Source organism: Pseudopodoces humilis, chromosome 5, assembly GCF_049639895.1.
Source record: "Pseudopodoces humilis isolate 2021_Gansu_Grassland_sample_001 chromosome 5, ASM4963989v1, whole genome shotgun sequence".
NCBI classification, from domain to species: Eukaryota; Metazoa; Chordata; class Aves; order Passeriformes; family Paridae; genus Pseudopodoces; species Pseudopodoces humilis.
In genome coordinates this window covers 63,326,337-63,343,426 of record NC_142204.1, presented here as the reverse complement: position 1 = coordinate 63,343,426, position 17,090 = coordinate 63,326,337, and the positions used below count along the sequence as shown (strand labels likewise).

The 17,090-nt window shown below is 35.7% G+C and overlaps 1 protein-coding gene across 4 annotated transcripts in view; it reads left to right on the top strand.

Annotated features, from left to right (window-relative positions):
- CACNA2D1 (calcium voltage-gated channel auxiliary subunit alpha2delta 1) overlaps positions 1-17,090 on the top strand; it is a 361,220-nt gene that overhangs the window by 310,516 nt on the left and 33,614 nt on the right. For 2 of the 4 annotated variants that reach the window (XM_005526028.3, XM_088054910.1), the window contains exons 16-22: positions 2,024-2,092; positions 3,638-3,712; positions 4,449-4,523; positions 7,715-7,771; positions 11,590-11,661; positions 12,768-12,839; positions 16,634-16,695. In XM_005526028.3, coding sequence (XP_005526085.2) covers positions 2,024-2,092; positions 3,638-3,712; positions 4,449-4,523; positions 7,715-7,771; positions 11,590-11,661; positions 12,768-12,839; positions 16,634-16,695 — 482 coding nt within the window. The remainder of the gene's footprint in view (positions 1-2,023; positions 2,093-3,637; positions 3,713-4,448; positions 4,524-7,714; positions 7,772-11,589; positions 11,662-12,767; positions 12,840-16,633; positions 16,696-17,090) is intronic. The other 2 variants (XM_088054909.1, XM_088054908.1) reach the window with 2 other exon arrangements.

The following is a 17,090-nucleotide window of genomic DNA, read 5'->3' as shown; positions in this document are numbered from 1 at the left end:
TCCTTTCCTTTCCTTTCCTTTCCTTTCCTTTCCTTTCCTTTCCTTTCCTTTCCTTTCCTTTCCTTTCCTTTCCTTTCCTTTCCTTTCCTTTCCTTTCCTTTCCTTTCCTTTCCTTTCCTTTCCTTTCCTTTCCTTTCCTTTCCTTTCCTTTCCTTTCCTTTCCTTTCCTTTCCTTTCCTTTCCGCACCTTTCCTTTCCTTTCCTTTCCTTTCCTTTCCTTTCCGCACCTTTCCGCACCTTTCCGCACCTTTCCGCACCTTTCCGCACCTTTCCTTTCCTTTCCTTTCCTTTCCTTTCCTTTCCTTTCCTTTCCTTTCCTTTCCGCACCTTTCCTTTCCTTTCCTTTCCTTTCCTTTCCTTTCCTTTCCTTTCCTTTCCTTTCCGCACCTTTCCTTTCCTTTCCTTTCCTTTCCTTTCCTTTCCTTTCCTTTCCTTTCCGCTCCTTTCCTTTCCTTTCCTTTCCTTTCCTTTCCTTTCCTTTCCTTTCCTTTCCTTTCCTTTCCTTTCCTTTCCTTTCCTTTCCTTTCCTTTCCTTTCCTTTCCTTTCCTTTCCTTTCCTTTCCTTTCCTTTCCTTTCCTTTCCTTTCCTTTCCTTTCCTTTCCTTTCCTTTCCTTTCCTTTCCTTTCCTTTCCTTTCCTTTCCTTTCCTTTCCTTTCCTTTCCTTTCCTTTCCGCACCTTTCCGCACCTTTCCGCACCTTTCCGCACCTTTCCTTTCCTTTCCGCACCTTTCCGCACCTTTCCTTTCCGCACCTTTCCTTTCCTTTCCGCACCTTTCCTTTCCGCACCTTTCCTTTCCTTTCCGCACCTTTCCTTTCCTTTCCTTTCCTTTCCTTTCCTTTCCTTTCCGCACCTTTCCTTTCCGCACCTTTCCTTTCCGCACCTTTCCTTTCCGCACCTTTCCTTTCCTTTCCTTTCCTTTCCTTTCCTTTCCTTTCCTTTCCTTTCCTTTCCTTTCCTTTCCTTTCCTTTCCTTTCCTTTCCTTTCCTTTCCTTTCCTTTCCTTTCCTTTCCTTTCCTTTCCTTTCCTTTCCTTTCCTTTCCTTTCCTTTCCTTTCCTTTCCTTTCCTTTCCTTTCCTTTCCTTTCCTTTCCTTTCCTTTCCTTTCCTTTCCTTTCCTTTCCTTTCCTTTCCTTTCCTTTCCTTTCCTTTCCTTTCCTTTCCTTTCCTTTCCTTTCCTTTCCTTTCCTTTCCTTTCCTTTCCTTTCCTTTCCTTTCCTTTCCTTTCCTTTCCTTTCCTTTCCTTTCCTTTCCTTTCCTTTCCTTTCCTTTCCTTTCCTTTCCTTTCCTTTCCTTTCCTTTCCTTTCCTTTCCTTTCCTTTCCTTTCCTTTCCTTTCCTTTCCTTTCCTTTCCTTTCCTTTCCTTTCCTTTCCTTTCCTTTCCTTTCCTTTCCTTTCCTTTCCTTTCCTTTCCTTTCCTTTCCTTTCCTTTCCTTTCCTTTCCTTTCCTTTCCTTTCCTTTCCTTTCCTTTCCTTTCCTTTCCTTTCCTTTCCTTTCCTTTCCTTTCCTTTCCTTTCCTTTCCTTTCCCTTCCCCTTCCCCTTCCCCTTCCCCTTCCCCTTCCCCTTCCCCTTCCCCTTCCCCTTCCCTTCCCGCACCTTCCCGCACCTTCCCGCACCTTCCCTTCCCCTTCCCTTTCCCTTTCCCTTTCCCTCCCCTCTATTTTCCATAATTTTATGAATAGTGGGTGCTGTAACTGCAAATATCTTTTCATAACATTTAGGTTTTTGAAACTTCTCTATGCTAAGTTGTTGACCATCATCTATTTTTCAAAAAAATAATATATATCAATCCTACTAAAATGTGGACACAAAAAAATCATAATTTCAACTTTGTATTCATCAAGTCAGTGAAGTAGTATTATTTTCTTCTTTTTACAAAATTGAAAGTAATTTTTTTTTTACAAAAACTGAAAGTACTTGTTTAACTACATGCATTCTTCAATTGTTCTGGTGTATTATGTCTTAAAATTTGCTTTTTAACTAAGAAGTATTTTTCTCCCTTCTTTATTGGTTATTTTCTAGGAGCTGGGCCTTGTGATTACAGGAACCCTGCCTGTCTTCAATCTAACAAGGGAACAAAATGGGAAAATTGTAAGTTGTTCCTTCAAGGGAAAACAAAAAAAAAGCACCAGCATATGAATTAAATTTAATGTTAAATGTGTTGAAAATTATGCATTTCCATAGAATATTTGCAGTGTAATTGTCTTGTACATGAGAAGCAAAGAGGTCATATCTACTTACCTGATAACCTCCTGAGAACAATAAAATGCAGTGCATTCTTTTACCCTTTTTGTCATTCTGAGTTTCAGCATGTGACATTCCACTATCAATCCCTGTGCCTTAGTGGCACTGGAAGTGCATGAAGTGCTCCATAGATGGGAAGTTGATGATGATATTATTTAGACCTTTCCAAGAAATAATGTCCAGAAAAATTCCTAGCAAATCTCTGAGGCTATAACATTTCAGGGTAAAAGGCAGTGATGTAGAGAATATAAATTAGTTGGTTGTAATGATAATAGAAAAGAGCACTGTATACTTAGATTAAATTCTAAGTGTTAAATAAGTAAAATTTCCCATCCCTGTTACTGTCTGACATGGAATCTGTGTCCTCTTCACAAAACAAAAAACAGACCTGGAATATGCTTGATCAATGTGTGGTAAAATATTGTACTTTTGGTGTACTCCAGGTCAGAATATACAGAAATTTAGACAATTTAGACAAAATATTCTTTAATTCAGTTTCTCAGCTGTTACATAGAATGAATCAATGAGGGTTTCACCACTGCATTCTTTAGTTTACCTTCAGAGTAGTTCTCTTAGTTTCCCTTTAAAAACAAAACAATAAAACAAAAAAGTTGCATATCTTATCTACAAGACAATGCCTGGAATTGTCTGAGTCTGTTTCAAAGTGACAGACTACTGATTATCAGAGGATGTCTTTCTGAGAAGTAAAACAGACGTGATCCAGTACACAGGAGCAAGAGAACTCAAATCTGCTCAATTTGTATCTCCACCAGAATTTTTTTTACAGGCTGCAAGATACCTTCTCCAATAAATTTTACAAATTTATTTAATGTGGAGAAGGGATTCAGGTGGCACCATGTAAATGACTGCCCTCCTTTTCTGTAGTAAGAAAATAAATTATAAGTTAAATAAGTGTAGTGCCTGAGCCCCTGATTTCAAATGCTGATGATTCTTATACTCACTGGGGTTTTTTTGTTGTGTTGGAATATTTTTCATAATTTCATCATTATACTATACATACATGCATATATACATATACATATACATACATGCATATATACATATACATATATATACATACATATATATATTTATATATATGTATATATACCTGTTTTGTTCTCACATATATTGTTTATTCATCGCAGAAAGTATCCATCTTCAGAAATCATTTTCATATTCTATACTAAATTCTAACTTCATTAAATTTAATTTTAGATCATATTGACATTATTTAAAATATTCAGAATAGACACATAACTAAGTAGACAACTTCTCAAAATGTATTTGTCAAACAAGAGATAAGGGCAAAAATACAAATTTACTGACTGTTGCAGTTATTCTACATTATAAATATGTGAAATACATACTAACATTTTGGAATTCTACCAGAACCAGCTGATTCTTGGAGTAATGGGAGTTGATGTCTCTCTGGAGGACATAAAAAAACTGACTCCCCGATTTACGGTAAGCTGTTTGCATTGGTGGTTCCTCATAATGTATATTTTATCTGTGATTACTGTACATCCTCTTTCATAAGTCATGCAGCAATGACTGGATTTGAGTCAAAACACCGACAGGCTTCTTTTCATAGATCCTTTTCTATTGTTGTACATTTCCTGGTGGTTTTCTCTCCAGCCGTATATGTGTTCCTATGCAATTTGTCCATCAGGATGCACTGTGTAAAGTCAGATTTTACATTGGGGGATATATCACAAGTTTTTATCTTCCTGTATCTTAAGACACTGCTTTTTAGTTAAGTGTTTGGTTCTTAATGTAGAGTGCACAATCATTTCAGCTGATAATATTTGCCATTTATCTAGGACTGCTCTTTATAGAAAATTTCTTTAATATAGGTGTCTGTCTGTATCCTACTCTGTATGACTGATTTGTTTATGTTGACACCTAGCTGTGGAATTTCTTTGAAAATAATTAGTGCTGTGGAAAACAAATGTTGAGGAAGAAAAGGAGCATTACAAGTTTGACTGAAGGCAGGTGCAAAGTCCTGCATTTTGAATGGAATAATAAGTTTATGATCCTAAAAGAGTAAATATCAAGAAAGTATCTTGTCTGTGTTAGTAATCTTATACTTCATGTTTCCTGAAGCATGTTTGCCACAATGTTAGCATTCCTTGAAAACCATTAATTACTCTTTCTTCAGTACTTAATACCATATAGTGCTAAACTTCATTTTTCCTTTCAGCTTTGTCCCAATGGATACTACTTTGCGATTGATCCTAATGGGTATGTGCTACTGCATCCAAATCTCCAACCAAAGGTATGAAACACCTTCTAATTTACTTCGCCATTATAAGGGGATATTGTCAGAAAAAAATCAGAAATTTTGGATTCAGGGTTGAATGTAGGATTTTTGAATTTAGGATTGCTGAAGGCACAAGAAGCAATAGTGAAAAATCTCAGTTTTGTGGGTGTTAGGAAAATCTGTGATGCATATATGGCTTCATCCAAATCCACCAGCTTTGGCTTGTATTAGTTATTGATAAAATTTTAAAAAATGATATTTGGAATGCATATTTATATATGTGAAGTGTTTTATTATACATATTAATATAAAAACAGCTAATGGTAGCTGTAATATTGTGAAAACAGTGTAATCATTGTGAAGAATCTTTAACTGAGGAGTTTTTGTGCACTTTTTTGTGTTGCTTTCTCATTTAAAAGATGAAATTTTCATACTTGCAAAACCAAAGAAATCAGAGGAAAACACAATGTATTTTACTTGATTTTTTTTTTGTATTTATTTGTTTGCATATTTTCGGTTTATCAGAGCTGAAACCTCATCTCAGAATGCTAGATTTTTAGTAGTTTAACTTGAGAAAGGTCTTTCATGTTTAAACATGAAACTTTTTTGTAAATATGATTAGGACACAACTTTCATCAAATTTAAGGAGAATAGAAACTAAATATTTCAGTTTGGCTCTTTATCCATTAACTGTGGTCCTTACCTTGTGGAGAATCTTACATTGTCTGTAACTTCTTAAATAACTTGCCTCCCTAACTTTGATGGAAAACTTCAACGTGAATGGATTTATTTTCTTTTTCTGAAATCAGACTTTGACCCTGATTTTAATGAAAGGTTTCTCCATATGAAACAATATTCTGTTTAGTGGACTTCTTGAAAATTCTCATATAATAATTCAATATTTTCAGTGAACTGTATCTCTTGGATTCTTAAAGTTATATTATATAAAAGACAAAGTTAAAATTACTTTTTTAATTGTCAAAGACAGAAGATGAAATTAAGAATTCATCTACATATTTTAGTGATTAATTTAAATCTTAAGCTGTGAGAAGTTAGCTTTGTGAATATTTGAATTAATTTATTGGAGAAGTAATTAATACATTTGAAATCTTTTGCCAAGTGTGTAACACAAGAAAGAAAAAGTTCTTCTGAAGAAGAGAATAGAATTTGACACAGAAAGAATAACTTGGCATTATTAATGAGATTTCCCTTTTGATTTATTTTGAAAGACACTTAAAAATAAAAAGGAAAACTGGAAAAGGTTTTTATATAGTCTTCAAAACTGAGCTTCTGAGTAACTTCAGTTTCTGGATATCTGCATTTCATTTTCATGTCTTAAAGAATGGAAGTTTTGATTTGATGATTTTTCTTGGTGAATTCTTCAGAGGCAAATATCTGCATCATTACTGATCCAATCTTTTCTTAATTAGAGGTTAATAGTAATTAGGTGCTGGAGATTGGCCTGTTTATCTTTCCCTTTTATGCAAATAAAACTGTCTTTTCATTCACAGGAGTAATGTAAAAAGAAGTAATGCAGTATTCTTATTTTAGACCTAATCTTTTGAGAAGCTGATGGATATGGTCTCTGTTCATCTCAGATGTGCTGTTATCCTGCAGTGTTGCCTCAAAACATTGAAGAATAAAAACCTTTGTTAAAAAAACCTTTGTTAAAACTCAGCTCATCCCATCTAAATCTAAGCAAACTGAGATGGATTACTGGGATACTAATTGTCATGGTTTCTCTGTGTAGTTTTCTTCTTAAAAGGATAGTGAAGTCCAGAGATGCTTTCCCTTAATGCTCAAAACTTTGAATTAGAGCGTGTTTAAAACAGGATGTTTTCTGAGTAATAATTTTTATGTTGCAGAATGATGTCTAAGTGTAATACTAAGAATTTGCATTATTATTGTTATTGTTGTTTATAACAGTTACACAGACTAGACTTTTTCACTCCCAGTTTGTGTGGGGTGGTGCATGCTTTTCCGACTGATACAAGAACTACAGTTTAAAACTAAGGTACACGACAAAGACAGATATATTTAGAATTCATGGACTTTCTTTAACATGTCACATTAATTTTAGTTGAACCTCTCAGAAGCTGTTAACTTATTAACAAACAACGTCTTACCCTTCTTTGTCAGCAATTTTTCAATAGATGTAAACTAAAACATAACTACATCTTTACCTTTGAAGAGGTGAGGGTTTCTTAGACTTCCAGTGCTTCCTTCTTTTGAATGTCTTTGGCTTTCCTTCTGAATATCTATTTCCTCAAATCACAACTGGTCCAACACAATTAATAATTTGAGAAATTGTCTTGATGTTTGTAAAGTTGTTTGCACAACTGAGAAAAGTTAACAAACAACAAGTTCAAAAGCATATTAAAATAATTTAAAACTTTCCTGTCATTTTTTTTGTTGAACTACATGAATGCTATGCCAAAGTATAACAAGAGGTTTTTGTTATGCTAATATGCAGCTTAATATAGTTTTAAAAGCTTAATCCATTTTTATGTTTGTATAATTTGTTACAATTTTTTAAAGTGCTGAAATTTGTGTTTTATTGCAAATTTTCTTTGTTTGTGTCTGCATATGTGGATGCATTTTTCCCACTGTTATGGGAGAGAACAGGTGGATGCACCACCAAGTAAACATGGTCACTGAAGTGAGTCTATTAAGCATGTGTTAACAAGCTTAATCTAAATCAGATTTTGAAAACAATAAATAATTTTATTTCTCAATCTATTCTAAAGATTAGAATCCTCTTTGTTTTTACTATGGTTCTGATCAAAACCCATTTAATGATAGTCCTAAAACTCCATGTGCCTTCAGCAAGGTACAATATTCTTTTTTACTGCTTAGGGTTATTTAAGAAACTTAAGAGTAGCTGGGTTTTAGAATTAAATATAAAAGTAAACAAAAAGTGAGCTATTCTCATTCCATATTTTATTCCATCAGGGTATATGGAAGGGAGAGCTATCTCTTAATTTTATTCACATCAACATATGTCTGATTTTTGTTTCCCCTATCCAAATCCTGTGTGTAATTGTGACAGAGAGCTCAGAACTCATGGTCAGGAGGAGGGGTAGTCTCTGCTTGCAGTGGTAAACATAAGCTGGACAGTGCAGATGTTGAGAAAACACTTCCATTCTATAAGCAGGCTGTTTACGAATAGCGCAAAAATATAAATTAATGCTTTTTTGTTACTTCAGCAAATTGGTGTGGGCATACCAAAAGTTAAATTGAGAAAAAGGAGACCCAATGTACAGGTAACTTTGGATGGAGGTGATTAGTGCATTAGATTGCATAGAACTGGAAATATAATTAGAAAGCTTCTGCCCTGCTTACTAGGAAATACCTAACTAGAGAACTGTTTATTGTGACAAACAGCTTCCAAAGCATGAAGCTTGCATCCTTTCCTGTTTAAATAATAAAAACATGCTATTGGCTGTAGTGGAGGACATTCCATTAAATTATGGTGCTTTACTAATAGGTGCTAATTAGAGTCGTGCTCTAAAAACTCTTCAGATATTGAAATTAATTTGAAGACTGGAAATAAAAAGAGACTACTTGTGCTGGCTTTGCTTGCATAAACCCAAAGTCAAGAGAAGATCAGAAGCTAATTCTTGTGACTTTATTGCCAAGTTTTATTGTACAGTGTATGCTGCATAAAATTACAGAATATGAGTTGTTCAGTTGTTTTGTTTTTTTCCTGGGGAAGTCAGAGTAGGGAATTTGTTCTATCTGCTATTTACATGGGATTTTCTCAGTTTAGCAGACCCAACTGCACAGAATTAACTGCCATTAACCTGAACAGGTTAGCTAGTCATGTTTATGTAATGCAATTCCTGAGCAGAAAGCACTTAATGAAAACTTAAAAGTCATTAAAGGGATAGATTAACAATGTAACTAGAAAAATAGCAAACTTAAACATAGTATATCAAGTTTGATTCCTTACCCATGTGGGAATCTATAACACAAAACTTGGATAGAAACACCAGTAAAACATGGTGTAAAATCCTGATCCAAGTCAGAGATTTCGCCAGGTGTCAGGTGGCTGTGTTTATGACATGTGTAGGTCACCTTGGCTCTGGGTTTTTTGTTTGTGCACTGGAGAAAGCAACATTGAATCATACAAAATCTCAGTTTTCTTAGCACACCTGGCTCCTCAGCTTGCCATGGAGTGGTCTGGCTGCTGCTAGGTTGGCCTGAGAGTTCTTTCTGCCCAGGGAGGTGCAGCACTGGAAAAGCTCTGGGCTCCCATCCACTCCAGATGCTCCTGAGTTTACCTCTGTGGCCCAGGATTTTGCAGTCTTCTTAACATAACATTTTTTAAAAGCCTAGTAGCCTTTGTCTTCATTAGTACAGGTAGGAACTAGGCTCCTGCAACACAGAAAAGAAGGTCATCCATAGAATTTGTGAGAATACTGACCTCCCAAAACACATGTCAATTTAAAAATATTTTATTTAACTTTTTTTATGTTGCTGCACCAGTTCTTTCTTTCTATGTTTCCTTCATGAGTTTTCATTGAAATTGTAGATCCTTGCCTTTATTTGTCCTGCTGAAAATGGATTGCAATCCTTTTATTTGCATGCATCATTGCTAGTGATTTACTTCTGTTCTGTTTTGTTAAGTTGTGCTGGTGAATGTGGTGGTGGTGTACTTATTCCAGTCATGTTGCACACATGACTGGATAAAGAGAAGAGCAAACTGAACTGTAAGTTTGTTTCTTCAAGGCTTGGAATAAACCCCAGTAAATGGCAACCTTGGATATAAAAATTATGGAGTCCAAATACTGGTAAAAACATTCTTGGGGGAAAGAGACATAAGGGGCAAATAGCCTTCCATTTAAAGTACCAGCGTAGGAATTTTCTGTCCTAATTTTTAGTGGTTGTTGTTGTGCCTCAGGCACATCTCAGAACGTATTTAAATATTTATGTATTTATGCCTATTAAAAGTGGTTAATAAGTATCATATAAGAAATGTGAAGTGATATAATATGTCTTAAACAGAAAAAAAAAACAAACAGTTAATGTATACTTGAATTTTCACAGAATTAAAGTTCACTATTTTGTCTTTGGGACTCCTTGACTATGATTAGCCCAGGTTATCATTTGAAATAAATATTGACCTTGATTTGATGTGATGGCTTTTTTTCTTTTTTTTTTCCTTTTTTTTTACCATTTATTTTCTTCTTTGTTCCTTTGTGTGTTGGAATGGAATGTGAACTCCATAAATGCCTCCTCTGCCATGCCAATGCCTTCATGCATGCTGTTTGGGTTTGACCATGCTATTCATTATCCATTGCATGTAAGATATGTAAATTTTTATTTATTTTTACATTTTAGCATTTTGTTATTTATTTTGAGAGCATGGATTTGTTGGGAGGGAAAAGCAATTGCATAGCAATAATTGAATAATCTTGAATTAGTAGAGAGCACACATTAATGCCATTATATTAAAGTTGCTAATGTTACTTATCATATATAAATAGAAATGCAAAAATTTTCTTGAAGTTTTCAGTAAATATTCTATAGAAATACCCAGAATCTTTGTCTGCAATCTTTTCAGTACATATTCTCTTCCTGAGAATAAATGTATTGGTTTTCCTCTTAGCAGACAGTAAAGCCTTGTTAAGAACAAGAATGATTCCATATAGCCAGAGACATGTACATTTTGTCCTCAAGAAAATAAAGAAATAATATTTTGTCTTCTGGAGCTATTTATTATTACAATCTTGAAAATAAGGGCTACTGTTAAGCTCTTAACTCCACACTGTTACATGAAGGTATCTTTTACCAGTTGTTCAGGATATTACTTTCTTCCAGTAAATGCATGAATTGTGATGAGACATGCTTACATTCCTTGCATTCCTTGATAGAACAGTCACATCTACATTTGTCGTGTAACTTTGTCAGACAAGGAGGAATATAATCATAATTTTGAAGTAAGGGACTTTACCCTCTCTATGTTCATATAGGAGAATTACTGAAATTCTTTTTTTTTTTTTTTTTCATTTTCTACTCTGAACTGTGAGATTTAAATGTTTAAGTAATATAACCCCATATTCCTTTTCCTAAAAAAATGCACTTGCTTTTAAGGTGCATTAAATAACTACTGTGTGATAAGGATGGATGATTTTAACACCACACACAATATAAAGTCAATGGGGCTTTAGGCAAAATTGCCAGAAAAAAAGTTGGATTCCCAACAAGTGACATGGAAGATGGCTCTGGCCAAGGAAATGCAGACTGCAGCTGAGAAAGGAGCAGAGGCTGGAGGGTGGTCCAGTCTAGTTCAGCAGAGCTACAGTGGTCTTCCAGCACTCCTGGGGGGCAGGGTTATTACAGATGTAGGTCACCAGAGTTCTCTGTGCTCCATAGTTCAGGGTGGACATCACCAATTTTCCTTAGGTCTGGATCCTTGGGTTTCAGTATTTCCATGCTGCAGGTTTCCATCTTCCAAACTGAGATAACAGTACTGATGTCAAGAGAAATGCTTTTGAAACTCCAAAGTGCTCAGGAAAGTCTTGGAATGCTGACAGTAAAAGTCAGGTTTATTGTGGGTTAAGTGCAGCAAATAATTTGCTGCAATTGCTGCCTTTTTAAATCTTGACCCGTAGTCTATTCCTACCTCATCAGCAAGTCTGTTGTCTGCTCTTGGTAAAATTGCAGAGTGCAGGTCCCCAGCTTACTGGTTGGGTGGAAAACTCTCACAAATTTCTCTCTCCCTTCTCGGAGGCAGGACATCAAGTGAGAGATCCATATCCTCTGCTTACTCTGATTCCTCCCAAATCAGTACAGTCTGTGACATGCCAGGAGAAGGAGAAGCAGCACCTCAGCATGAGCCATGTACATGACAGGCTGTAGACAGGCTCTGGCAGTTAGTATTAATTTGATTTTCACTTACCCGATTAATCTCTCTATTGCACAAAATAAAACAGATGAGAAATGCTACAAGAGATTAAAATAGATGGGTAAGTAAACCCAGTAAAGTAGGCCTATTTTAAATTATGGGATTAGAGTGGTTTGTAATATTACAGTGCTCTGTCTTTATTATTTGATAACTTAATATCTTCTGCTTCAGAATCCTAAATCCCAGGAACCTGTTACGCTGGATTTTCTAGATGCTGAATTGGAAAATGATATAAAAGTTGAGGTGAGATTACGTGGTTTCTTAGAGCCTGTCGCTGCTAGTACTTCAGCATATAACTGCAAAGCAATAAATGTTCTAGATTTTGAATGGAATCTTTTTCAATATAGATTTGTATTTTAAATTTTTAAGATTGATTTTATAGAGATGAATTTATATTTAGACAAAATAAATCCCAGCATTATTTATAGGCAAGGGCAGTGTAATATATTCTCTCATTTTGAAAAACATCATGATTGCTACTTAAATTCTTCTTCATGAAGTAACAACTCCTGGAAAGGAAGCTATAAATTTTTTTCAAAACAAAACACTTTTTAATAGAGCATTAAAATATTACCTGAAATATGTTCAAAGTATTTCCCTTTCTCTTATTAACGCAAGACTCTTCCTGTGGCAAGAGAGAGAACTGAGAAACAAAGTTCAGTGTAGACAACAAAATGATTCCACTGTATATTTTTCAGTTACTAATTTCGTAATATATTCAGAAATTGTAAAAAATTCAGAAATTTTTACAAAACAATCAGTTAGTTTTCTGAAATTAATGGCTTCTAAACATTTTGCATCTTTAACGTATTTCTTCACTGAAATTGTTCTTTTATAATAACAGTAATCATTTTATAAAATGTTTTATAAAAACAGTAATTGGTATCTGTTTAATTCTTAAGTTTCTTTGAAATGGCTGCTTCAAGGGGAGTTACTCTGGAGCTGTACAAAAGTGTTTCTGTGAATCAGTGCTACTACCTGAATCACACAGATGTGCTGGGAGGCACAAGAAATGCTAGACAAAGCTCCATTTCATCCACACAGAATTCATTCTCTCTCTGTCAGTGCCCAACATCAAGGACTTTTATGGCATGGTCTTGCAATGCAAAGTATACCAGAATTGTTGCTTCATAACTCTACTGATTCAGTATATATTTGCATAAAACAATTTCTAATTGGAAAAATCTGAAAATTGTAAACAATTTTTTTTTTTTTTTAAGAGTTGTGACTTCAATTTGCATCAGTATTTTCTGTGTTTTTAAGAAATATTGTGATCACTTGACTGATTATTCATGTTACATGCAGCACCTACACTTATTTCATTTTTTCCTTTCCTTCCTTGCCAATAGATTCGGAAAAAAATGATAGATGGGGAAAGTGGAGAAAAAACATTTGAAACACTGGTCAAGTCCCAAGATGAGGTAAGATAAGAACCCAAAGAGTTACATTTACAGGACTAAACAAAACCAGAAAAATAATGTGAAATGGTGAAATTCTGGGATGTTCATTTTGTAATGACAATTTGTACCATTTTTTCCCTCTAGATTTACTAGTTTTACTGGCTTATAGTAAAAAAAAAAATAAATTATGTACTCAGGAAAAAAAGAATTGTTTTGTTTCTTGGTTTCTTTGGTGCATCATTAATCAGGCAGTTGTTGATGAGGTCTTACACTCTGTTCAACAGGAAATGGACCCAGCCTACTTCTGTGCATGAACTCCAAAACAAAGTGCTTAATTTGCTTGCGGAGATGTGTGAGGATGGGTTTGATAGTTTATATTGTGGTTGGATGGGAAGAAAGTTGTAAGAAAAAATAATAAAGTAACATTTTCATGCCATAAATGAAGACTCTTTGGGATAAGCAAATTCATCTTACATTTATATCATGTACTTTCTGAACCGCTTGTTGAGTTTTTTATTTTCTTGTCCAAAATACTTATTCATGATAAACATTGCTACTGTTTTCTCTAATAAGCAGTCATGTTTCCTAGCAATAGGAAATACTCAAATTTGATATGGGTCATTACATGCGCGCTCTACTTCTTGGGGACAAGTGAGAAGAAATCATGACTGGTGTGCTGAAGGAGCAGTTCTGGCCAGAACATGCCCCACAGTTACAGTTCCACAACAGCTTTCTGAAATTCTATTGTTCTGAACATAGGTCAGTTTGAAGATATCTAATTTGATGGCTTAGCAGGCACTGCACAGCCCATATATATAAGCTCACTATAACAATAGTTAGAAGAATTGCTTGCAGTTAATTCATGTTGGCTTTCTCCTCTTCCCATGTTCTTCTAGAGACCTGTATCAGCACTGCCCTTGCCTACATTCGTGGTTTCTCACAGTAAAATGCTAAAACTAAGCTTTACAATCTGCTTTATAATCTCTGAGTAAATCCTGCTGTGGAAAAAAATTGGCTTTTCCTGAATGGTTCCCCTCTTGGAGAATGGTGCATGAACAGGTGTTTTCTGGGGCAGAGAGGCTAAGCCCCAGTGGATGCCAGTTCTGCCCCCTCACCTGTGTCAGGAGCCCATGCTGTTTAGGATGCCACTATTGTGTTCCCTGAAGGGAAACTGAGTCATTCCTGACCCACTGTCAGAGTCCAAAGTCCTGCTGGCATCTGAGTTGAGCATAAACTGCTGCTCAAGGAAGAGGCTCCATGCTGGGACATTTTCAGATTTATGTTGTTTTGTTTGGGGAGTGCCTTTCCGGGCCTATGGGTGAAAAAGGCTGTGTGTAGGTGGTTAGAAGAGGGAGGGTTAGAAGGTCACAAAAATACAATAACAAGAATATGGTTGTACAAGAAATTGCATTAATGGCAAAGATGTTGAAGAGATTTCAGGCTGTTTGTACATTTCTCAGGCTCTGTGCTACAGAAGACCTGTAACTGTTGGTCCTGCAATTCTTTGCCAGAAGAAAGAGGGAGGGAATTATTGCAAATGCTGAAGTCAGTTACAGTATCTGGGCAGGAGGGAGGATGTGACATCCCTGGGTGCATGAGAATGTGCCAGTTACACACAGCCCAAACCACAATCTGTGTTGGAATAAAATATTCCAAGCCTTTGATCCCAGATGTTTCAATGCCAATGAAATTAATTAACCTCACCTTCCCTTGCACCATGGCCCAAGATTTTTTACTCTACCCAGACCACTGTGAGAGAAGAAAGGAGCAGCCAGAGCTGACTGGCTATGATGACTGCTTCCAGCCATTGCACCCCCCCAGCTCCAGGCTGCTAGAACCAGAAAAAAGCTGCTTTAAACCACGGGCCACGCATGAGCCATGCATCACTTAGCACTTGATAGCTTCATATATTTTCTTATAAAAAGGGCTGATGTGGTCGGTTGCTCTGAACTGACAGTTGCAGTCTTTGAGCTTAAAATTTATGTTCTTTTTGTTTTGCTTTTTGGTTTAAGTTTGCATCGCTTTCCTTTTGTGTTGCAGCTGGCCCCAGCAGTGTCTTGGGAGATGACTTCATACTACAGCATAGAGACTGGACTTGTAGCAAATGTGGGTGGGGTGCACTGGAGTCTCCCAAGGCCTCAGGGGCTTTCCGAGTAACAGAGAAGATGCCATAGGAACAAAAGCGTTGCCACATTTGGCAGCCGGGGTGGGTAGTAGCGAAAATTGAAGGGTCACAAAAGCTGCAATAACATGTGTGAGTTCTTTGGAGTGATCAGCTGGGGATGAGATGGTCTCAGACCGCCCACTGAGGAAGCAGGCAAAGGTAAATGGGAGCTGAGCTATGAGGATGTGTTACCTGCTGGGTTATCTTTGAAGGGAGCTTTCAGCCAATTTGCTTTCAAGCACTCTGACAATGCTGGTGGCAACAGGATTGAATTACAGCCAGTTCTTCTCTTCCCTCCCCTCCCACCTTGGGCACTGTTTTTCTCTTGTGTGGTACACATGTGTGACCCATGACATTGTGCCTGATTTGGCAGGACTGCCAGCACTAGGTTCAAGTGGCTAATTTTAGCCTGAAGTACACATTAAGTATAAATAGGCTTCAATAGGAATCTCTTCAACCATCTTTTTACCTTAAATATATCAGGGTACTATATATGGTCAACCATCTTTTTACCTTAAATATATCAGGGTACTTAAATATATCAGGTACTGTTATATGCATCTTCTTTCTGGTTTTCTTTTATATTTCTTTACATTTTCTTTCAAAAATGACTATTTATTTATACTGTCATGCTGTACTGAAAAGCAGGAGGCAGGTAATGAGAAGGTTTCAATTTATAAATGTCTTATAAGTCACCTCTTTTCCACAGCCATGGTAATTTTCCCACTGTATTTTTACCATAGGGAAAGAAAGAACCAAAAGGTATATCTGTGGTACCTTTCACCAATGTTTGCAGTGTTGCAGTGCAGCAGCTGTACAGTCTTTGTTGCTGGCATACTTCCAAAAATTTGATTCTGAAGTAATAATATGTTGCATCTGGCATAATCTTATACTTTTAAAATGGAAAACTGAGTAAAATGATGTCAGCCAGGTGGATTCATGATTAAATCTATGGGGAGCTGTGGGACTGTGCCTATCATGCTATTTTTCATACCACAAGGAAACAAATGGTAAAGATTATCATAATGTATTAAGTTACTTAAAAATAAACTTTTTTTTCAATGTTAATTTTTTCCCAAATTCAAGACCTTCCTAATGAGATTAGAAACACATGTTAAGTTTAGCAGGGGGTGTCTATACAAACAGAATTACCAGGCTGTGCCTGTAGTTATGATTCAAATTTATATGCATTAAGCCAGCGGTGCTGTGACCTGAAAGAACAGGCTCTGGGTATTTTTGGTTTTGTCTTGTCTACAAGGTCTTTTTTTACCTGAGGTTTGTTTTGTTGATTTTTTTTCTTTTCATAGTTTAACTTCAAAATAATCCATAAAAGATGGATCATCAAATTCAAATCATGTAGATAAAGGTTTGCATAATGTGAACATTATAGGTCAGGTTTGTCTGATTTTATTTAAATATAAACTTTGCTAATGTTCAATAAAAATTGTATGATTCTTTTGCAAAACATAAGTTTGGAAAATATTTAAGAAAAGAAGTTGCAGCTCAACCCATTATTTTTGTGAAATAATAAATAGAAATCCAACAGATTTGTACTTTATATTACACAGCATTTCTCAAAGAAAAGTCAAAAAAGGAATTGTTGAAGCTCCTTAGTTTAATAATTTAATTTTTCATCAATATCTCTTTATAGAGGTATATTGATAAAGGAAACAGAACGTATACATGGACTGCTGTGAATGGCACTGATTACAGGTAACTCCTTTCTGCTCAATCCCTTTGTTTATTTAAGTCTCCCTTTGGTCAAATTTGGTCAATATTTGTAGCATTACACTTTCTATACTAGCTAAGGTGATGTGTATATTATTTCAAATTTATTTAAGCACACAGCATTGTGATATTCAAACAAATGTTGAAACGTTCCTCAACATTACCCAAAACAGGTAAAAGTTTTCCAAGTCTCAGGAAATTAAACTCCTCTAGTTCAAAACTAAATGGTATAAATATTGAGTCAAATTTTGACCACAATGCTATTTCTGTTATGCTGAATCACAGTAGTCCTCAGCCAAGTTGGATCCCAGTTTCTGCTGTCTTCTGCACAGGTGTGCAGTCACTGAGAATACAAACATTAATTTGAGTGTAAAACCAAA